Genomic DNA, 23,705 nt, shown 5'->3' on the forward strand with positions numbered 1-23,705 from the left:
CTGCATTTCCACCAGGCTCCCAAGATATGCCGATGCTACTGGCACAGGGTCCACACTCTATGAAACAAGGACTCAGAATCCAGCCGGACCCGAAGTACCTGCTTGTGGTCAAGCAGAAGCAACAGGGACCGTGGCTGAGTGTGCGGGATCCGAAGCAAGACGGCCTGGGCTCGCAGCTGCCTCTGCCTGCTACTTCACTTCTCAGAATGTTCCCACATCCAAGTGTGCGATAGTATAATCATATCTACCACATAGCGCTGTGTGAGGACAAAGTTGATTTTAAAAAGAATCCCTTGTGGGGCGCCTGGGTGGCTCAGTGGGTTAAAGCCTCTGCCTTTGGCTCAGGTCATGATCTCAGGGTCCTGGGATCGAGCCCCGCATCAGACTCTCAGCTCAGCAGGGAGCCTGCTTCCTCCTGCCTCTCTGCCTACTTGTGATCTCTGTCAAAGAAATAAATCTTTTTTTTTTTAAACGTTCTGAGTTGGTTTTTTTTTTTTAAGATTTTATTTATTTATCTGACACAGAGATCACAAGTAGGCAGAGAGACAGGCAGAGACAAAGGGAAGTAGTTTCCCCGCCAAGCAGAAAGCCTGATGTAGGGCTCTATCCCAGGACCCTGGGATCATGACCTGAGCCGAAGGCAGAGGCTTTAACCCACTGAGCCACCCAGGCGCCCCAATAAATAAAATCTTTTAGAAATAAATAAATAAATAAAAATAAAAAGACTCCCTCGCACACTGAGTGCTCAAGTACTAGCCGTTATTACTGCCCACCTGCCTAATGCAATTATCCTCCTGCCTCAAGGGAAACAACACTGCCAGAGAACCAGAATCCTACCCTACAACTTTCTCTCCCCGCAATGCAGGACAGATGGGGCACACTAAAACGCTCAATGGGGGGTTGGGGGGTGGGGGGGCGGGGGCGCCTGCGGGGCTCAGTCCCCGGGGCATCCGGCTCAGGTCTTGAGATGAGCCCTGGGGCGGGCTCCATGCTGGGCACGGTGTCTGCTTCAGAGTCCTTCTCCCTCTGCCTTGGGTCCTCGCCCCACTCATGCTCTCTAAACACACACAGACACAGACCTACACACTCACCACTCCGTTGGGACGTAAAACTAATCAAGGACGGGGAATAGGGGACTCTATGAGGCAAAAGCTTGAGGGCAGGAGACTACAGAAGGAATTCAGGAGAGCAGTTCCTTAGGGTCTCCCACACCTAGTGCGGCTGACACCTCAGCTGAGCACGGCGCCCGCCCAAGACGTCCCTCCGCGTTCAGTTGCCACACCAAGACCATCCCATTCGTTACAGCGACCCAAGTTTATTTTTATCGATTTATTTATTCCTTTTTATTCCCTTATCCCACTCGCTGTTCCCACAAGCAACAGTAAGGCCCTTCAAGGTGTAACTCTGGGTTTCTACGTGTTCTTGCCCAATATTGTTTTGTGAACATGCGTTTGGACTGTACATACACAGTACTGACATCGATCTCAATCAATCGCTTCCATTTTCCTACTCGGCGCTGTACATTTCTCTAAGCCAATATCCCTAAGAGCTACTCAGAAGTCCCCAGTGCACCCCGGTAGCTCACCCGCCCCATCTTCCCACCATCTCCAACAGCCAGAATGCCTGCAGCCCTCGACTGCCACACACAGGGTCCCAGGACTACGCTCATACATGCCCTCTGCTCATCTGTTCTACATTTAAGGAACAATGCACGTCAGGCCGGGACCTCGGGCCTCTGTCACTGCTCCCCATCAGCCACCTCCTCCACCCTGGTATTCCTAACAAAGGGAGAAAAATATCCAACGTGAGCTTTTTTTTTTTAATAGCCAAGTTTTATTCTAAGCAACTATAAATCATCAAAGGGGACATTCACATAGGACCCAGGAGCCCACTCCCATCTCCCCAAACAGCGGGGCAGGCATTCAACACTCCTGAGAAACAAGCATTTTTGTGCGTTTTCTCCACCACCTCTGGAACAGTCGATCCCAGAACTAATCTGGAAAATGTGTGATCTACACAACGAGAAACAACTGGTGTAATAAGAACAAACTCCAACACCCACGGGAACAAGTCAGACAACCATAAGTAACAAGCAGCGTTCTGCCCTGGGCGGCGGCAGGACCCAGCGAGGACGACGACGGAAGAGGAAGGTTCTGGTGAGAAACCTGGCCTCCCGAGGAGCAGCAGCAGCAGCAGCGCGCTCTCAGCTGCGTCCCAGGGCTCTCTGTTCTCAGCAGGGGCGGTGAGGTCTCCCCGCTCTCCTCCTCTCGCTCCTCTGGCTTCGGTCACCCACGTGAGCAAGGACCCCCACAAGAAGGAGCTCAGCACTCTGCCCCCGATCTCTGATCTAAGTGTGGCTGGGCTAAAAGAGCCCCATAAACTAATCCCTCGTAGAGGGCAGGGCCAGTCCCCATGTTAGGAACGACTTCTACAATGCTGGAAATTTAAAAAAAGTGTCAGACTGTATTTTTTCAAATCAACTCAAATCTAATTCCAAAAAAGTTTCCTCCGAACAGGGTAAGCAGTCATTTAAATTACTTCTTCTACGTGTTTTTAACAGAGAGACTACAAAAGAGGAAAGAGAGGGGTGTGTGTCCCACAACTCCACACACCTGCTCACTCCACCGGCCCACCGAACCTCTGGGAAGACCTGAAATGCTGCCCCAACGGGAAAACCAGAGACGTGCAGGCGCCGGAGACGACAAGCTCCACAGCAGGGTAGAGACGGCAGGGAGAGGAGCGGCCCCCGGACTCCTCCTCTTCCACAGTTTCCAGGACAGCCTCTGGGCTTGGCCTGGTGCTTGGCCAAGGGAAAGCAAATCAAAGCGACTCTCCTCAGGAAGCAGTCAGTCCCTGACTGCGCACAGTGTCTCTTCGGTGGGGGGGGGACCAATGCCAGCCCCTTCTGCCCCCCCCAACCCGGACGGACAAGGGGCTGGCACCCTTAAAGCAGGCCATTGGGCCTTCCGGGCTCCAGGGCCAGCCCGCCCCGCTCCCGCTGGTGGATCTTCTGGTGCTGCAGAAGGTGCTGCTTCTGGACGAAGCTCTTCTCGCACTCGGAGCAGCTGTAGGGCCGTTCGCCCGTGTGGATGCGCTGGTGCCGCACCAAATCCGACGGATGGCTGAAGCTCTTGCCGCAGTAACCACAGATGAGGGAACTCCGGCTTTTCCTCCAAGGGATGTGGCCAGGCAGGGCCACCAGGCTGTTGGGCGAGAACCTCTCCTGGACACGGCGGCCCGCACTGGGCCCCTCCTGCAGGTGGCAGCGCTGGTGCGTCACGAGGCTCACCCTGCAGCTGAAGCTCCTCATGCACACGTCGCACCGGTGCAGCCTCGCCCTCTTGGACTGGGGCTTCAGCTGCGGCCTGGGTCTACGGCTCTCCTCCGGCTCTGAGGCCGTGTAAGGCCCCCACCCTGAGTGGGTCTGCAGGTGCGCAGCGAGCTGCTGCTCATAGCGGAAGCTGACCTCGCACTCGGAGCATTCATAGGGGCCAGAAGCGTCCCTTTTCGGCTTTAGGCCCTGCCCGCATTCCTGACCCAGCTGCACCTGCCTACCAGGCTTCGGCTTCGGGGGGCAGCTCAGAGTTCTGCCACCGCTAGGGGCAGAAGGATCCATGGGATCCTCCAGATTAGCGTCCCTGGGGCCTGAATCCAAGAGGACAGAACCACCCTGACCACCCCAGAGTTCAGTATGCTCTGGGCTCAGGAAAGCCTGCTCTTCGGCAATGCCCGGGAACTCTCCAGGAAAATCCGCAGAGCCTTCCTGAGCGTACTGGATCTCCTGCTTGATCATAACCCCTTCTGCTGCCAAGAGAAAGACCAACAAAAAAGATCACATTCTCGCACTTTCGGTTTCTTCAGAGCTAAACAAACACCTGTGAATTTCACAAGAGCACTAATCAAAGCACCCCATGATAAGGGCATTAGGACAATTTGGAGAAGGAGACTGGGTTCTAAGACGTGAAAAACTAAGCCCATTTTTTTTAGAACAATGTTATAAATAACAGTTCTCTAAGCTTGTCCATAAATCTGTATTCAATTCCTGTAAAAAAAAATGGCAAAATATACTATAACTATACTAATTTAACAGTTTAAAATAATAAACGTGAACAATTAAAATAAAAAACAAACCCAACTACCCTTAAACCTAAAGCTCAAATATTCACGTATCCAGCCCCAGTCTTTCTGCACATCCCTCCCCGCCCAATACCTGGCTTATAAATGCTCTGCCTGCCTCTCACCGCAAGCTTCACTCCTACGATCTGACCAACCCGATCCTCAGTATCCAGCAGGTTTTCCCTTGAGCTACTGTTCTGCTCTGTACGGTAGCGCAGATGTGAAGCAGATCCGTCACAACACATAAGACTCCCCAGTGGTAAGAAATGAAGACACAGAGATGTCATGAAACTCATAAAGAAATCTAAAATAAGTAACACCAGATAGGCTGCTGATAACCAGTGTTCAGCAGTCTGGCAGTGGGAAAGCTCACTACAGGCCGCAGGGAGTGGAGGGATGGAATATTCTGGATCCACTCACCTGGGTGGACATCGCCAGGGCCTTCCTCCTCCAAGTCACCCAGCATCCCTGCACCCAATTCCGCTTCTTCTTCTGGCTGGCCAAGGACCTCTGGTTTGGAATAGGCACAGTGTGAGCCCAGGAGACAGTACAAGCTCACCATGCACCGCGCAGGTGCCAATGAACAAGGTGACCCATGTCAGGAGTTGATATTAAAAGTTCCAAAGATTAAAAGGCTACTGTTCTTCCCACTTCCCCTCCAGTGGCAGCTTGAGATGACTGGAAAATTCGAGCCGATACGAGAAATCTATTCAGTCGGCTGCTGCCTCCAACGGTCCTTCCTTAGCCGCTGCGTTTCAGGCACTCAGGCTCCCCAGCGCGCTCCCCTTCCCCGACCACCCTGCCCTCACGTGCACATGGTCTCAAGGGCTGCTTCCTTTCAGCGTATCTGATTTCGTCCACGCTGACACGCTGCAAGGTGAGGTGGGCACCGTTATCCCCAGCTGGGACAGACAAGGAAACAGCCACGAGCAGAGCACAGGACTCGCCCAGGTCACACACTCCCCTCCGCCCCTTCTGCTCTTTCCCTCTCTGCTGCAGTCACACTGGCCTTTCTGACACTCCTCCCTGGAGCTCAGTTTTCAAAGATTTTGTTGGAGGTGCCTGGGTGGCTCAGTCGGCTGAGTGTCCACTCTTGGTTTTGGCTCAGATCATGGTCTCGGGATTGTGGGGTTGAGCCCCACATCAGGCTCTGCGCAGTCTGCTTATCCCTCTCTCTGTTCTTCCCCACGCTCACTCTCTCTCCAATAAATAAGTAAAATCTTAAAAAAAAACCAAAAACTCTGTCTACCAAAATCTACTTACTAATAACTAATATTTTATAAAGATGTATATCTATTTTTAAAAGATTTTACTAATTTGAGAGAGAGAGAGAATGAGAGAGAGAGCATGAGAGGGGAGAGGGCAGAGGGAGAAGCAGACTCCCCATGGAGCAGGGAGCCTGATGTGGGACTTGATTCCGGGACTCCAGGATCAGGACCTGAGCCAAAGGCAGTTGCTTAACCAACCCAGCCACCCAGGCGCCCCAAAGATGTATATCTATTTACCAGCACTTCTAATTAACACACACACACAAAAATCATTAAAAAAATAAAAAAACAAAAACTGAGCTCACAGGGACTGAATGTAATTCCACCCAAGGCCAAGAAAAATTTTTTGGTTAATCTGTACTGCCCGCCTCATCTCAGGTAACAAAAGGATTTCTTGTCAAACAGTTTTAAGTATTAAAAACCGCATGAGGAACCTGCTCACATAACACTACAATACACATGACAGTATAATGATGACATCTTTTAACAAACATTATCATGAACTATGTGACCACAGAGAAGAAATATAAAATGCACAACACTAAGACCTTTCCAAGTCTTCATGAACTGAGGATCTAAAGACTCCCATTTCTTTTTTCTTATTTTTCTAATTTTTATTTAAATTCTAGTAAGGGGGCACCTGGGTGGCTCAGTGGGTTAAAGCCTCTGCCTTCGGCTCAGATCATGATCCCAGGGTCCTGGGATCAAGCCCCGCATCGGGCTCTCTGCTCAGCAGGGAGCCTGCTTCCTCCTCTCTCTCTGCCTGCCTCTCTGTCTGCTTGTGATCTCTGTCAAATAAATAAATAAAATCTTAAAAAAAAAAAAAAAACCCAAAACTTTAAATTCTAGTTAGTTAACATATACTGTAATATTGTTTTGAGGAACAGAATTTAGTGATTTATCACTTGCATATGACAGCCAGGGCTCATCACAAGTGCCCTCCTTAATGCCCATCACCACCCAGCCTATCCCCCATCCATGTCCCAGAGGAGCCAAACCAACTAGAGTCACGGGTGTAGTCTGAGTCACACGCTACTGGGCCAGGGATGTGCAGACGTCTGCAAGAGAATTCTCGGGACAAAAGTGCTACTCACTCAGAGAGACCAGAGTCTCGTAGTTGCTCTTCATCACGTTTCTGTAGAGCTCCTTCTGCCAGTCCTCCAGGTTTTCCCACTCCTGCTCCGAGAAACAGACTCCATCGTTTTCAAGTGACCTGGACACCTGAAATGGCAAATATCATAGCATGAGTGCCTCCTGTCATAGCCACGAAAGAAAAGCCAGCAACTTGAATCTTAAATAATAAAGGGTAGGGCTCCCCATTCGGGCTCTTTAAAAAAGATTTTATTTACTTATTTGACAGAGAGAGAGAGACACAGTGAGAGAGGGTACACAAGCAGGGAGCCCAAATGTGGGTCTCAATCCCAGGACCCTGGGATCATGACCTGAGCCGAAGGCAGACGCTTAACGACTGAGCCACCCAGGCGCCCTAGGCTAACTCTTAATTCCCAAGGGGTCTACCTTGGGAACCTCTCCATTGTTGCCTGGGGGCAGCCTCAGGACCCAGAAGTTGCTGCTCCTCAGCAGGTTCTCCATGTTCTCCAGCCGCCTCTGCAGCAGCCCGTACTCCTGCAGCAGGGTCCCCAGCACGGCCCACTTGCCCTCCAGCTGGTTCCCGAACTCCACGGCCGTCTTCTCGCAGTCCGCCAGCTTCTTCTCGGCCGTCCCCGTCCGCCCCTCCAGGCTCTGTAGCCGGGCGGCCTGGGACTCCATCTTCTTCTCCACGGCCTGAATGGCGGCCACCACAGTCCAGAGAGAGAGCTCTGTGGTCTGCAAGTAAGAGCTTTTCTCTGTCGCTTGTGGGGGGGGTGTGGAAGAGGTCAAAGGTGTGGAGCGGCGTTTCCTCCTGTGCTGAATGAAGAATCAGACACAGGGCCAGTCAGTGTCACTTCCCAACAGCAAGTCAAGAAAACAATGGGTCCAGTGGGTCCAAGAGTATTACAGCTACTTAGTTTCTACCTTCTTTTTTTTTAAAGGCTTTATTTATTTGACAAAGAGAGAGACAGCGAGAGCAGGAATACAAGCAAGGCAAGCAGGAGAGGGAGAAGCAGGCTTCCCGCCGAGCAGAGAGCCCGACCTGGGGCTCGATCCCAGGACCCTGGGATCATGACCTGAGCCAAAGGCAGACGCTCAACGACTGAGCCACCCAGGTGCCCCAAAAGTATGCTCTTTTCCACTCTGTTACTATAGATCACACATACATGTACATTATAACATTGAAAAGTACAAAGAAAAGTTATGTAAAATACCATTCAGAAATAACCTGTTAGAATTTTGATTTTTTTTTTAATCTTTTAAGTGGTTTTCCAAAGTTGAAATAATACTGTACATGATGTCTTATTACCTGCCCTTCACACCCGCCACAGTCTCTAAGACGAACCAGGACACAATTACTCAGCAGGACTAATAAAGCTCAACTCATTTACCTTTGCACTCAGGCAGCTAGAACAGTGAATAACACCAACTAAATTTTTTTTTAAGATTTTATTTTTTTGTCAGAGAGAGCGAGCGAGACAGCAAGCCATAAGCAGGGGGTGAGGCAGGCAGAGGGAGAAGCAGGCTCCCCACTTAGCAATGAGTCCGACGCGGGGCTGGATCCCAGGACCCCAGAATCATGACCTGAGCCGAAGCCAGATGCCTAACCGACGAGCCACTCGGGCATCCCCAACTAAATCCTCCGTAAATATTTACGGACATGATTTGACGAAGCCTGCTGACATTTTCCTTACACGGCTCATTTTTATGATCCAGCCCTGAGGAGGAAAATCACTACAGCTGAAGCTCAACATTACTAAAGCCAACATGGGGGGGGTGGATCTCCTCAGTTTCCTCTGACCCTGAAGTACCACTGCATGTTCACTTCAGTCCTAACCCCCAAAGCTTCACGATTTTCTACGGCATACACTTTCTTCAAAGCTGCTTCTCTATCCATAAGAATAGACACTAAGTTGGGTGATGGACATTGGGGAGGGCATGGGCTGTGGTGAGTGCTGTGAACTGTGTAAGCCTGACGATTCACAGACCTGTACCCCTGGGGCAAATAATACATCATATGTTAATTAAAAAAATAAAATAACAGACACTAAGAGGAACCGGTTTTGAAAGAAGCGCTGGGGCCAGACTTAGTGTCTGGAGAACTGGGACAAAACGAACCCAAGTGGCACATAAATGAACATGTAAGCTTGGCCATGACCTATTCCAGTGACTCAACTCAGTTCATTACCGAACATGTGGGTTTAAAGCTTAACTGACCCCCCTAAGAAGGATTTAAGTAAGAATTTAATGTAAAAGATCATCCCTCTCCAGCTCTCACTGCTTGTGCTCCCTCTCTGTGTCTGTCTCTGTCAGTTACTACAAACGAAACAAGACAGAACGTCAGACTGCTGGGCAGGCTCCTTTTATCCCATGTTCTGCTTTTCACTTCCAGTCGCCCATCTCTAGCTCTTCGGAGCTGCCTCCTGCCTTTCTGCGGCTCAGCATTTTGTTGCTTGCTTCACACAGGAAGGGGAGTCAGGATGTGAGCACTAAGCAAAAGGCAGAAAAGAGGTGTGAAATCAAGCTGCTGCTTCTGTTTGGAACTACCTATTGAGATGGAAACAATTCAAATTTCCACTGACTGGTGATTCAATAAACAAACCACAGTCCATCCGTGTGTTACAGGTTGAATTTTCCTTTCCCAAAAAGATATGTTTTAGTCCCAACCCCTAGGACCTCAGAATGTGATCTTATCTGGAGGTAATCAAGCTCAATGAGGTCATCAGATGGGCTCTGGTCAAACATGATTTGGTGTCCTTATTAAATAGGGGAGAGGGGCACCTGGTGCTTGCGTGGCTCGGCGGCTCCGTCAGTTAATCTGCTGCCGTCCGCCAGCTCGTGCTCCCAGGGCCCTGCTCAGCGGGGAGCCTGCTTCTCCCGCTCCCTCTGCCTGCTGCCTCCCGTACTTGTGCACTCTCTCTCGTCAAATGAATAAATAAAATCTCTTAAAAAATAAACTAGGGGAGAGATCTGGACAGACAGACGTGCACGTAGTGAAAACCATGTGAAGACACACAGGGAAAAGACAGGGACGTGGCAACGGAGGCCGAGGTCGGAGCTGTGCTGCCACAAGCCAAGAAAACGCGTGGGGCCATCCGGAGCTATGAGTGAAGCCTGAAAGAGATTCTCCGTTGTGGCCCTCAGAAGGCATCAAGGCCGGGGACATGCTGATTTCAGACTTTCGGCCTCTAGAACTGTAAGACAGTACACTTCCGGTGGGTACGCCCCTCAATTTGCAATACTTTATTATAGCAGCCTTAAGGGTATTAATACACCACACAATAAAATACTGTTACATTATTAACACAGTCATAATTAATGTGTTAAGCACGTCACATTAGCAATAAAAAGGGAACAAATTACTGGTACACATAACAATATCGATCCATTCCATTTGCAGGACACGCAGGAAAGGCAAAACTATAGCGCCAGAAAACAGATTAGTGGGGGCGCCTGGGTGACTCAGATGGTTAAGAGTCTGCCCTCAGCGGAACTCATGATCCCAGGGTCCTGGAACTGACCCCCATGTCTGGCTCCTACTCCGCTGGGAGTCTGCCTCTGCCTCTGTTTGTGTGCTCCCTTGCTCTCTCAAATATAGAAATAAAAATCTTAAAAAATAAAACACCAAACCAGATCAGTGTTTGCCAGGAGCTGGGGGTGGGGGAAGACTGAATGCAAAGGAAAGTTTTCTGGGATGATGGACATTTTCTGCATTTTGGTAGTCTGATGATAGCACACATTTATCAAGATTCACTCAACCGTGTGAATGAGTGAATGTTGTAAGTGAATTATCTCAGTAAGCACGGCTTAGTATCAAGAGAGAAGAAAATGTTAGCTGCCAGGAAAGATGCCATAAACAAAGTGTAAAAAAAACAAATGGGGAGAGGATATTTATAAACAAAGTATAAAATGGAAAGAAAAAAAATAACCCCAAATAAACCTGCATAACAGTAAGTAATTATAAGAATAGAAATGCAGGCGGTCCAAGAAGCAGTTGGGAGCACAAACACAACCGAGGAAAGCCATTTTCACCCACCAGGATGCCCCACTTGAAAGAGGGATAAGGAACTACAAGATGAGTAGGATATAAAACTGGCACTTTTTTTTTTTTTTCAAGATCTTATTTATTGACAGAGAGAGACATCACAAGTAGGCAGACAGGCAGGCAGAGAGAGAGAGGGAGAAGCAGGCTTCCTGCTGAGCAAAGAGCCCAATGCGGGGCTCGATCCCAGGACCCTGAGATCACGACCTGAACCGAAGGCAGAGGCTTTAGCCCACTGAGCCACCCAGGTGCCCCAAAGCTGGCACTTTTATTAACATTCCCAGAAGGAATGAAAAATACTACAAACTTCATGGAAGGCAATCTCATAAAAGTCACTAAAAACCTTTTCACCTAGCAATCCCACTTCCAGGAATCTGTTTTATAAAAACAAGAGGCATTATTTACTGACATCCAAAATAAAAAAATAAGACAATTACTGGTAATATTCTTTAGAAAAGTCAAAGCTTGGAAATATAAAGGAATGGTTAAATTATGGCACAACCAAAAATGACACTATACTACCTTTAAAAATAATGACCTGTATTATGGTTTCGAAGAGTTTTCATCATACCATGCTGGTTAAAAATTCAACTTTTAGGGAAATATATTTATTATGATCCTACTTTCCGAAAGAAAAGAAAATACATGAGTATATGTGTGTTTCAGTCCACAGAAAGGTCTGGGAATAGATTCATGGAACTGAACTGTACCAGGACTTACCTCAGGGAAATGAGAGGGAGAGATTTTCATCATTCCTTGTTAACTATTGCTTGTTTAACTTCCTCAATAGACGCGTATTTTTTTAGTAATTTTTCTTTTTACATAAATTCCACATGTAAGAGTATTCCTGATCACAGTGAGCGATACAAAAAGTACACCTACATTCCCCACGCTTCTGGAGTTTCTGGGGCAGTTCTGTTGGATCTCCTATCACACTATCAGATCGAGTCTAATACAATGGGCCTGCCACTACGGTCCGAAACCTGTCACCGTAAGTATAAGACACGGTCCCTGGTGCTGAGACACCTTCATCTGCCAGAGTAAAATACAAAATAAGTAACATTCGAAAGTGGAATCTAAGGTGAACTAGATAATACTTAAGATCACTTCCAACTCTGAGATACTACGACTTTTTAATACTGAATAGTAAAGAAACAACTTCTATGATACCTAAGATACGGAAGGGAATGGCGACAAATCTCCATCAACTACCACTCCGTTATCAAATATTGCTTCTGAAGTCCTCTTTATGACTCCCTACATAACTACGATCCTGAATTTGGTTTTTCACTAGTAATTGTCCTTTTCATATACTCACCAAATGCTTTTTTCCCAAAACGTGTTCTTTAGTTTTGCCGATCTTAGGACCTTACATAAATGGCATCCTTATTCCACACCACCTGAGAATATCCTACTGTTGCAGATGGCTATAATTAATTTTCACTTCTGCGTAACATTCCTCTGTGACAATACCACAACTTCCTTTTCCAGTCCATTATTTATTTGCCCCATCTTTGTCATTACAAGTAGTGCTACAACGAACAGGCCTGTGCACGGCTGCTAGTACGTATGGGCAAGTTTCCTGAGGGTATAGGCCTAGGAAGGAATTATTGGCTAATAGAGTATATACACAACTTGAACTTCAGTAAATAATGCTTTTCTAAATATTTTATAAAGTGATTGTACGAATTTCTTTCCTGTCAAAAGTATTAAGTATTCTGGATGTTTCCCAACTATGTCAACACTTGCAACTGTCAGACTAAAATTCTGTCCCTCCAAGGAGGTCTGAAATGTCATCACGATCTCCATCTACTCGTTCTTTGATTACTAACAAGGATAAGCATCTTCTAAATATTTATTGGCCTGGGGCACCTGGGTGGCTCAGTGGGTTAAAGCCTCTGCCTTCAGCTCAGGTCATGATCCCAGGGTCCTGGGATCGAGCCCCACATCGGGCTCTCTGCTCAGCGGGGAGCCTGCTTCCTCCTCTCTGTCTACTTGTGATCTCCGTCTGTCAAATAAATAAATAAAAATCTTTAAAAATAAATAAAATAAAAATAAATATTTATTGGCCATTCAAATACCTTTCAGTGAACTACCTGCTCAAGTCTTTTATCTGTTCATCTTTTGGGTTACCTTTCTTCCTTTCTATCTCGGAATTTCTCTGGTAATTCTGGATACTACTCTTTTTTTTTTTTTTTAAAGATTTTATTTATTTATTTGACAGATAGATCACAAGTAGGGAGAGAGGCAGGCATAGAGAGAGAGGAGGAAGCAGGCTCCCCGCCAAGCAGAGAGCCCGATGCGGGGCTCGAGCCCAGGACCCCGGGACCATGACCCGAGCCGAAGGCAGAGGCTTTAACCCACTGAGCCACCCAGGCACCCCTGGATACTACTCTTTATCCACACTGTATGTGTTGCAAACACCTCCTCCTTATTTGTGCCTCATTTTAAAAATTCACTTCACTAGGGCCCCTGGGCGGCTCAGTCAGCTCAGGTCAGGGTCCCAAGGTCCTGGGATTGAGCCCTTGCTCAGTGGCGCCCTCTCCCCACCACTCCCCCTGCTTGTGCGCACGGGCGTTTGCTCGCTCACTGGCTGGCTATCTCTCTCTGTCAAATGAATAAATTTTTTAAAATCTTTTAAAAATAAAAAAACAAAAAACAAAAATTCACTTTATTTTTTAATAAAAAAATTAATGTAGTTGAGTTTCATCAATTCCTTTATGGTTTGAACTTCTGTGTCAGGTGAGAAAAATATCAATAATCCAGAATATTTCTTCTAAACATTCCATAGTTTTGTCTTCACATTTGAGTAACTCAACTAGAACTGATATTTGTGTGTGGTGCAGGGCTCAATTTTCACATGGGAAATCAACAGATCTAATATATGATGAAAAATCCATCGATTTACCCGAAGATTTGTAATGCGATCTCTGTCACGAAACAAGCTTTCATACATAGCAATCTGTCTCTGGCATCTCTAGTCTTGTTCTATAGGGTATTTTTTGTATTGCCTTACGAATATTATAGTTTTAACAACCATAGGTTTTTAAAAAATCATTATTGAGGGGCACCTGGGTGGCTCAGTCGTTAAGCATCTGCCTTTGGCTCAGGTCATGATCCCAGGGTCCTAGGATCAAGCCCTGCATAGGGCTCCCTGCTGAGCAGGGAGAGAAGCTGAGAAGCTGAGCTTCTCCCTCTCCCACTCCCAATGCTTGTGCTGCCTCTCTCACTGGGTCTTCTATCAAATAAATAAACAAGATCTTTAAAAAAAAAAAAAAAAAGGTATATCCTTAAAAAAGTAGTAATTACTGATATTTGGTAAGACAAGTCCCACCTCCCTGTTTGATGGTATTATCTTTACTATAGTGGATGTTGATATTCTTTACACACTTGAAAGTTCTCACCGGGGGACCTGGGTGGCTCCGCCTTTGGCTCAGGTCATGATTCTGGGGTCCTGGGATCAAGCCCTGTTCAGGCTCCCTGCTCAGAGCAGAGCCTGCTTCTTCCTCTCTCTCTGCCCCTCTCACCAGCTCAACACATACGTGTGTGCAGTCTCTCTCAAATAAATATCTTTTAAAAAGTCTCATAAAAGTATCTTTAGAGACTGTCTACATCAAATCCATAGATAAATGTATCCATACACAGTTTGCCACTCCTTTTTAAGGTATTTTTAGTATCTTTCAATATTTTAACATATTCCACTGATTACCACACAAGTAATCCCAGTGTTTAATGGCTTAAGACAACATCTACTTTGCTCATGAATCTGCAATTCAAGAAGGGTTTGTGAGGAACAGTTTGTCTCTGCTCCACTCCATGTTAAGTGGAACAAATCACAGGCAGGCAGGCTCTGGAAAACACCTGAAAAATCCTAAGCCACATGGAGAAAGCATATTGAGATATTCTGTTCAACAGCCCAACCTAAGGTCCCAGACTACAGTCAGCTGCCAGAACACATTTTCATTTCTAAAAGGGCTCTTTTTTTTTTCTTTTAAGATTTTATTTATTTATTTGACAGAAAGAGAGATCACAAGTAGACAGAGAGAGCGGGGAAGCAGGCTCCTTGCTGAGCAGGGACCTCAATCCCAGGACCCTAAGACCATGACCTGAGCTGAAGGCAAAGGCTTAACCCACTGAGCCACCCAGGTGCCCCTAAAAGGGCTCTTTGCTCTCTTCACTTTTTATTCATTAATCTCTCTATACAGGCATACCTCAGAAATACTGCAAATTTGGTTCCAGAACACCATAATAAAGCAAGTATCATAATAAAGCATGTAAAATTAATTTTTTTGTTTTCCAGTGCATATAAATTTACACTACATTGTAGTTTATTAAGTGAACAATAGCATTATATCTAAAAAAATGTACATACCATAATTAAAAAATATTTTATTGCAAAAAGAAAAAAAAGGCTAACCATCATCTGAGTTTTTAGCAAGCATAATTACTGGTCACAGAACACCGTAACAAATATAATAAGGAAAAGGTTTAAAATACTGTGAGAATTATCAAATTGTGACAGAGACACAAAATGAGCAGACGCTGTTGGAAAAAATGGCAGCTGAGACTTGACACAGAGTTGCTACAAACTTTCAATTTGTAAAAAAAAAAAAAGAAAGAATGTAAGAAAGAAAACACAGTATCTGCAAAGTATAATAAAGCAAAGCTCAACCAACCTGAGGTAGGCCTATACACTGATATTATGTATTGACAGATATATGGACAAAAAGATCTTACCTGTGTTGTCCAAAAGCCACTAGAAACACATGGCTATTTAAACCCATATTAATTAAAACTGAATAAAAAATTCAGTTCCTCAGCCACACTACCTACATTTCAAGTGCTTAATAGCCATAGATTTCTAGTGACTATATTGAACAGTACAAAACAGAATATTTCCATAATCTCTGAAAGTTCTACTGGATACACCACACCTTAATTTTTTTTCTGCCTAAAAGAAACTAAGGTTTTGTTAGTCTTCTACCATTCCAGTTTTTCTTGTAATTCTGTTTATCTTTATATATTTTGAGGCTATATAATTACATGCAAAATACTAAAATGTCTTATCAAGCTGATAAAATGAATCTCACCATTACAAAAGTAGTAGCCTCGATCTCTAGCAGTATTAATACAGATGAACCAATTTTTTTGATTCGTCTGGTATGTTTTCATATTCTTTTATGTTCAACCATTTCTGTAGCTTTGTCTTTTAATTGTACCTCTTACAAACCATATAGTGACAGCTCTTTGCCTTTTAACTGAACATTTAGCCCATTGACATTTATTGTAATTATTGATCTATTTTTATTGATTTTCTGCCCTTTTTTGACCTTGTCTTTCTTGCCTTCTTTTAGGTGGTTTTTTTTCTTACTCTATTTCCCCTTCTAACTTGTAAGTTTTACAGCCAATTTCTAATGTTTTAGAGCAAGTATCCTAGATATTACAGGAAGCATACTTCTAACAACCTTGAAACAAAAGAATTCTGATCTCTTCCTAACTTTCACACCAATGCTGCCATGTATTTTAATTTCCCTTTGTTTTTAACCTCACAAGAGATTATTCCCGTTATAGTCAATCGATACATGTTCAGATTTATCCGTTTCCATGCGTCATCACACTTTCTTACATTTTCAGGCTTTACATTTGGGATAATTTTCCTTTTACCTGGTATATCCTTTACATTTTCTAGCTACTAGGTGGCTCAGTCTGTTAAGCCACTGACTTTTGATTTCGGCTCTGGTCATGATCGCAGGGTCATGAAGTGGAGCCCAGCTTCTGGCTCCCCGATGGTAATGGAGCCTGCTTAAGATTTTCTCTCACCCTCCAACCCCGTTCTCCCCCAGCCCCCACCCCGTTCCTCCCCACCCCGTCTCTCACTCAAAAAAAGAAAAGATTCTCCCTCTCCTTCTGCCCCTACACCCCCCACACCGCAAGCTCTTAAAAAAATTCCCTCTCCCTCTTCGCCACCGCTCCTGCTCTTAAAAAAAAAATACATATATAAAATATAGATATAACATGCATATATTTCTCTTCCCCCTCCCCCCTGTTGCGTTCTCTCTTAAAAAAATAAAAATAAAAAAATAAAAACCAAAAAAAACCCCTCTCCCCCTCTGCCCCTCCCCCCGCCCCCGGCTCGCTCTTCTCTCTCTCTCAGAAGAAAAAAAGGAAAATCTGTCCCCCTGCCCCTCCCCCAGCTCGTGCGCGTGCTCTCTCGCGCGCACTCTCAAAAAAAAAAACAAAAAACAAAACCCCCAAACCCCCCAAAACCCAAAACAAGCCTCGGAGAAGTTTCTTCGCAACGGTGTGTGGCGCTGGGGCACCGGCCCGACGAGGAAGGAGCCAGAAAGGGGGAAGGCAGTGACCTGGGTCGTGGGAGGAGGCCGGTATTCGCTAGAAACAGCCCGGGGAGCCCCGGGACCCCCAGCCCCACCAGGGTGCGAGCTTCGAAGCCCCGCCCCGGCCAGGAGCTCCGCCATCCCGAACGCGCCCGCGATCCGTGCCGGGAGCACCCTTACCCGAGTAGGCGCCGACTCCGCCATGGCTGCCAGTCGCCCCTCAGCACCCGGGCCCCGCCCGATACCCCTCGCGCTGCGTGCCGGACCGGTGGGCGCCCCAGCCCCTCCTCGAAGCCGCCACCAGTGCCGTGTTGATACAAGGTGCATTGTGGGAGTTCGGCCCTCCCGCGCCAAGAGCCTCTCCAGCGGTTGGTCCTCACCGCGCGGCATTTCCAGGGCGCCCCCTTGCGGCAGGAGGATGAACAGCATCTCAGCGCTCGGGCCAGAGTGTGCGACCAGGAAAGGGCTTGCTCCCTCCAAGTCAAGCTTAGGTTGAGAATTGAAGGCAAACGCGGGATTTGTGTGTCTTCTACGTGCCCAGCACTCGGCGAGGTGCTTTGAGCGATTCAAAAACGCATAAAAGTCAGACTTTGCTCTGAGGGAAGAATATGTAGCTTAGTTGGGGAAAAGAGATATGGTGCCAAATGGCATGTGTTTTATTCCATTTCTTCATCTGTTATTTGGCTTTCTAGAAACCAGAAACACATGGGGCGTCTGGATGGCCCAGTTGGTTAAGCCTCTGCCTTCGGCTCAGGTCACGATCTTGGGGTCCTGGGATCGAGCCCCACATTGGGCTCCCTGCTCTTGGGGGACCTGCTTCTCCCTCTCTGCCCTTCCCCCTGCTCATACTCTCTCACTCTCTCAAAAGAAGAGAAAAAAAAGAAAAGAAGAAAACTAGAAATACACTTTCCCATCAACAGTGTGGAATCACGGTGCCCAGGCCAACCCACTGTATCCTATTAGTTATTGCAATCACATGCCTTGGAAAATCCAAGATAGCCCCGATTTCAAATGTTTAATCCCGTCCACATGTTACTGTTAAATGATGAGTTTGGAATTTTGATTTGGAAAGCATGGCTGCATTTCCATTTGATCACCCAATACAAATCACTACTGCAACCAGACTTGTCTAATTTGTACCACATGGTTTCTATAGAGACAGGCAATGAACTTCCACTTGAATTATAGTTCTGAAGACCTTCCTCTGAGATCTAAACTCTTAAGATCAACAAACTGGCTCCTTCTTCGCATGCAGGGCTCAGACTTTACCTCCTCTGATACATTCCCTGTCCCCCTGCTTCCAGCCCAACACCCTTCTTCATCCCAACCCTCAATCCTGATTCTCTGATCAAAAGTTTTCAGAGTATTATCACTAACAGAAATAATGTTTTTTCATCAGTTTACACGGTAAGGATTTGTCCATTTCACTAAAACGTCTCTCCACAATATACACCATTTTTTTTGCACACAGAAGTGCTCATATATATCTTTGGATGACAGAATGGTGAAACAGAGAATAAGGGTAGATAAAATCACCTCCAAGAGAAGGCATAATGTCCACAACAACCAGATCAACAAGAGACTCACCAAATCATTAATACATCTAAAGAAAGGATGGATTGGGTCAGTGCACCTGGGTGGCTCAGTCCTTGTCTTTGGCTTGGGTCATGATCCCAGGGTCCTGGAACTGAGCCCCGCATCTGACTCCCTGCTCAGTGGGGAATCTACTTCTCCCTCTCCTGCTCGCCTTGCTTATGTTCCCTCTATTTCTGTCTCTGTCAAATAAATGAAATCTTTTTTAAAAAATAAATAAATAAATAAAATAAAGAAAGGATGGGTCAAGCTGAGGAAACCAGTCAGTCACTGAGATATGTCTGGGGTCTGACCTACTTTCTCAGACCAAAAAACCTTACTGTCAGTCAGAGAAAAAAATGTATCATGTCTGTGGAGACAGGCATAATCAGGACATAGGATACTGGGTACTGGGGTCATTAGCAGTTCAGTTCTAGAACCCTCTCTTCTGTTTCTGTGTTCACCAGGCAGTCTGATGATGCACGTTGCACACAGCTACTGGTCAGGCTGATACCAACATCCAGTCTCCCCCCTGGAAATGAGTAAACGGATGCTCTGGCGTATCCATCAGTTTCTTGAGCATCATCGTGATTCAGCACCCAACTCTGAGCCTGGAACAGTGTGAAAACATTTAGATCAAATTTCCAGCGTGCAAAGGAGGCAGCAGGCACTGGTCTGAATCTCATGGGCTTGCCGAGACGGTGTGCATGATGCTTTAGGAAGTGGAGCCCAGGATGGGGGAAATAGGTGAAGGGGATTAAGAGCACACTTATCTTTTTTTAAAGCCTTTAAAAAAAGATTTAATTAATTAATTTATTTGACAGAGAGATCACAAGTAGGCAGAGAAGCAGGCAGAGAGAGAGGAGGAAGCAGGCTCCCCGCTGACAGAGAGTCCAATGCGGGGCTCGATCCCAGGATCCTGAGACCATGACCTGAGCCGAAGGCAGAGGCTTTCACCCACTGAGCCACCCAGACGCCCCTAGAGCACACTGATCTTGATGACCACTGAGTAATACACGGAACTGTTGAATTACTGGGGGGGGGGGGGGAAGGATAAAGAAAGAAACCATTTTTTCAAATTGCAAATGTTTTTTTTTTTTTTTTAAGATTTATTTATTTGACAGACAAAGATCACAAGCAGGCAGAGAGGCAGGCAGAGAGAGAGGAGGAAGCAGGCTCCCAGCCAAGCAGAGAGCCCGATGCGGGGCTCGATCCCAGGACCCTGGGATCATGACCTGAGCTGAAGGCAGAGGCTCTAACCAGCTGAGCCACCCAGGCGCCCCTCAAATTGCAAATGTTTTAAAACTTGGGGCAAAATAATAGTGTCTACTTTGATGTCAAGGGAGAGAGAAAGAAAGGGAGAAAGAGAAAAGCAAGACCATTGGTCTCTCCCACTTACTAGATGTGGGAAGTCATTAACTTCTTGGCGCCTCCATTTCCTCATTATTAGTGAGTAATAGTAACAGCTCATACCTCACAGAGTTGTGCAGATTAAAGGTGTTCGTTCGAGTGCTTAGAACAGTGCCTGTCAGGTGCAGAGTTCAAAAAGTGCTCCTGATCACTATAGTTCTCTGTGTTCTGGCTCCTTCCCTCACTAAGTGGTGTGGCCTCTGCTTCCGTGTCTTCCCACAGAGAACACAAACATCACATCCTTGGGTTGTTGATGGGCTTAAGAGAATACACACATGTAAGTAAAGAGCTTGTGTCGCTGAATGCCTGGTGTGTAGCAAGCGCTCTGTGAGCAGCGACTTTTCATTTGGGTATGTTTTTGCTGTGAGAAGGTCCAAGCCTTGAGCTGCGATGAATACCAACAGAAACGTCACCATGTTGTGTCTTTTAGAAGCTTTCCATTCCTTTCCCAATGACACTAAGATCTTGACACAGGCCTTTAAATAAAGTTTTAAATATGACTCATAATTATTCCCATTGTGGCCGTGGTATTAAAAGACTCGAGAAAATGTACTTAGTACTTGTAACCTGTCATCTGTGTGTCTATAAGGCATAAATGTGACATGCAGAGCTGAAAGTGATCTTAGACCTCATCTCACCCACATCTTTGTTTCTAGTGACAGAAAAAAGTATCCTTTGACTCACATACAGTACGAATTAAATTTCAAATAGTGCTTTAGGAGAACCTGAGTGGTTCGGTCGTTAAGCGTCTGCCTTTGGCTCGGGGATTGAGCCCCGCATCGGGCTCGTTGCTCCATGGGAAGCCTGCTTCTCCCTCTCCCTCTCCTTCTGCTTATGTTCCCTCTCGTTGTGTCAAATAAATAAAGAAAACCCTTAAAAAATAAATTAAATTAAATAATGCTTTAAAAATATTTCTCAGGATGCCTGAGTGGCTCAGTGGGTTAAGCCGCTGCCTTCCGCTCAGGTCATGATCCTAGGGTCCTGGGATCAAGTCCCGCAACGGGCTCCTTGCTCAGCAGGGAGCCTGCTTCTCTCTCTGCCTCTGCCTGCTTCTCTGCCTTCTTGTGTGCACTCTCTATGACAAATTAAAAAAAAATCTTTAGAAATATTTCTCTTGTCCTTTAAATGTTCTCTTGTGCATATGACTTCTAGCACACATATTAACATACATGTAATGTTATGTCCAAACATTTTTTTACTCGAGAAAGTTATAGACCGTGGCTTTATCCCACTTAGTTGAGACCCTTTCTATTCTGTTCCCCTTATTATCCCACAAGCCTCTAGCTGGCAGAGACCAAGTCTGTCGTGCTCCTTCTCTCACATAAATAACCTCCTGGGGAGCACAGCCCCCCTGCCTCCAGCTCAGCGGGACTCCTAGAATGAATCCATCTCGGTTCAAGCTGCACACACCCCTGCCCCCATCTATGTATGCATATAGGGACACGGTGGACAGTTCGCACACAACGTGTCCACAGGTGGTGGACATGTTAGCTTTGTCAACCTTGCACTTTTCCCTTCTGGGCATACAGGCTCCTCTCCCCCTTTGGGGACAGCCCCTCCCTAGTCTCTCGCCATGTACTTGGAATGGTACTGCCATCTTGTTCCATGACCATGGCAGCCAGGTCACAGTGACTGTGCAAGGGTGGGCATTTGACTCAAGCCAGTCCAATCATACCATCCTAGCCTCCTGGCCACAGTAATTGACCCAGCAGTGGACATATGACTTAAGCTGGACCAATCAGAGCTCTTCCCTGGGATCATTTATTTATCAAATATTTTTATTGACTTCTTTGAAAAGAGAGCAAGAGAGCACAAGCAGGGAGAACAGTAGAGGGAGAGGGAGAAGCAGGCTCCCTGCTGAGCAGAGAGCCAGATGTGGGGCTCAATCCCAGGACCCCGGGATCATGACTTGAGCCAAAGGCAGATGCTCGACCATCAGAGCCACAAGGAGCCCCTCCCTGGGATCTTGCTAACTAGACCCGAGGGGACAGGTTAATTTCCTTTGTGGTAAAGCTATAAACGTATGGGTCGGCAACAGTCTTGTCCCCATTTCTTGGGGTAAGTTGGTTTGAGAAAACAATTCCAACATAAAGGAGCAGAGATGAGAGACACATTTTTGTCTCTGTCCGGGATTGATCGTTCCACTGTTCCTCTGAACCCGTGAAGGATTCTGGCTTCCTTCCAGAAACTTCCCCTTTCTCCATAGTTGACTAGTCGGCTTCAGCTAGAGGAACTAGGTGACTGGGTGACAAGTTTTTTGTTTTGTTTTGTTTTCTTCTGCACACCCTTTTATCCATTTGGAATTTTGAATGTATTATTGTAAAATCTATTTGAAACTCCATACATGGCTTAAAACCTGACGCAGAATTCCTCTTAGGGTTCTAACAGCATTTTGTTTTGCAAGAGAGTTTTACTGGCCATTTTAATTGTGGAAAAACAGGCCCTAGGGAATGGCTTGGAAGGCAGAAGGTGAGGCAAGATAAAACTAAATTGCTCTCCATAATAAACTAGGATTTGGGGATTCCCTTGGATACTTTGGGAGGGAGGGCATGAGACCTCAGAAAGGGGGAAGAGAGCTACTCCTTAGAGAGGCAGGTAAGATACAAGATCAAGAATGGGAGCTGGTGAATTGTGAGAAATTCCTGATGGTGAAAATTGTTCACGGTCTTTTAGGAATAGAAATGGTACACATTTTATATCTGAGATGTCTGAGATGAGACCCTCTCTATAATCTCCAAAGGATAAAGTCTACTACACATAAAATCTTACCTAGGGAAAGCAAAGACGAAGAGTTGTCCGGGTTAATGCAGAGCTGAGAGCAGGCCAGCAGCATGAACGCAGACATATGTCAATCTGTGAATCCAGGAAGTATGAGCTAACAAAGGAAAACGAACCTGTCCTCACCCCCACATCCCTGACGTGGAGCAGGGGCTGCTGGTTGGGGACTCAAGTCATTTTATGGTCAAAGGATATTGGCCCCACAGGGATGGAAGTTGTGGGGACCCCCAGGTAACCAACACGGGCTTTCACTTCTAAAACTGGATATGGGGTCTCCCTTGAATCTTGAATGAGATACAAATCAAAGGCAGTTTTCTCTTTTAACAGAAGGAAACCTACAGAAGTTACTATGCTGGGGTAGGTTGCTGGTTTCAAATACATATCAAGAGATTTGAATAGAGGTTCTCAACCTCTAGGACACCGTGCCAGCATCACACTAGAAGAAAGATTCTTATGGAAGGGAACCTTTGGGAGCCTCACAGGTTGGTGTGGGCCGGGAGAGGGGAGTGAGATTCTCACACCCAAGATCCCTCTTCTCAAGAATTACTCTTTTAGGGGCACCTGGGTGGCTGTCGGTTAAGCGTCTGCCTTCAGTGCAAGTTATGATCCCACGGTCCTTGGATCCAGTCCTATGTCAGGTTCCCTCCTCATGCTCTCTCTCACTGTCTCTCTTGCTAAGTAAATAAAATCTCTCTCCTTTTTTTTTTTTTTTAAGATTAGATACATTTATTTGACAGACAGATCACAAGTAGGCAGAGAGGCAGGCAGAGAGGGAGGAGGAAGCAGGCTCCCCACGGAGCAGAGAGCCCAATGTGGGGCTTAATCCCAGGACCCTGGTATCATGACCTGAGCCGAAGGCAGAGGCTTTAACCCACTGAGCCACCCAGGTGCCCCTCTCTCCTTTTTTAAAAAGATTTTATTTATTTATTTGACAGACAGAGATCACAAGTAGGCAGAGAGAGAGAGAGAGAAGCAGGTTCCCCGCCGAGCAGAGAGCCCGATGTGGGGCTCCATCCCAGGACCCTGAGATCATGACCTGAGCCAAAGGCAGTGACTTAACCCATTGAGCTACCCAGGCACCCCTAAATAAAA

At 46.3% G+C, this 23,705-nt stretch overlaps 1 protein-coding gene across 2 annotated transcripts; it reads right to left on the reverse strand.

Annotated features, from left to right (window-relative positions):
* Window positions 1-1,820: 1,820 nt before the first annotated feature.
* Window positions 1,821-17,181, reverse strand: ZNF212 (zinc finger protein 212). Of its 2 annotated transcripts, none has more exons than XM_046020116.1 (5): window positions 17,034-17,181; window positions 6,903-7,292; window positions 6,479-6,605; window positions 4,537-4,626; window positions 1,821-3,801 (listed from the first exon to the last, which is right to left on the reverse strand). In XM_046020116.1, the coding sequence occupies exons 1-5, from the start codon at window positions 17,178-17,180 to the stop codon at window positions 2,945-2,947; spliced, it is 1,611 nt and encodes a 536-aa protein (XP_045876072.1). In that variant the 5' UTR covers window position 17,181; the 3' UTR covers window positions 1,821-2,944. The 2 variants fall into 2 exon arrangements, with proteins under 2 accessions (XP_045876072.1, XP_045876071.1); XM_046020115.1 differs by having other exon boundaries at window positions 1,821-3,804.
* Between the last annotated feature and the right edge of the window lie 6,524 nt (window positions 17,182-23,705).

Source organism: Meles meles, chromosome 10 (genome assembly GCF_922984935.1).
Source record: "Meles meles chromosome 10, mMelMel3.1 paternal haplotype, whole genome shotgun sequence".
In the NCBI taxonomy this organism is placed as follows: domain Eukaryota; kingdom Metazoa; phylum Chordata; class Mammalia; order Carnivora; family Mustelidae; genus Meles; species Meles meles.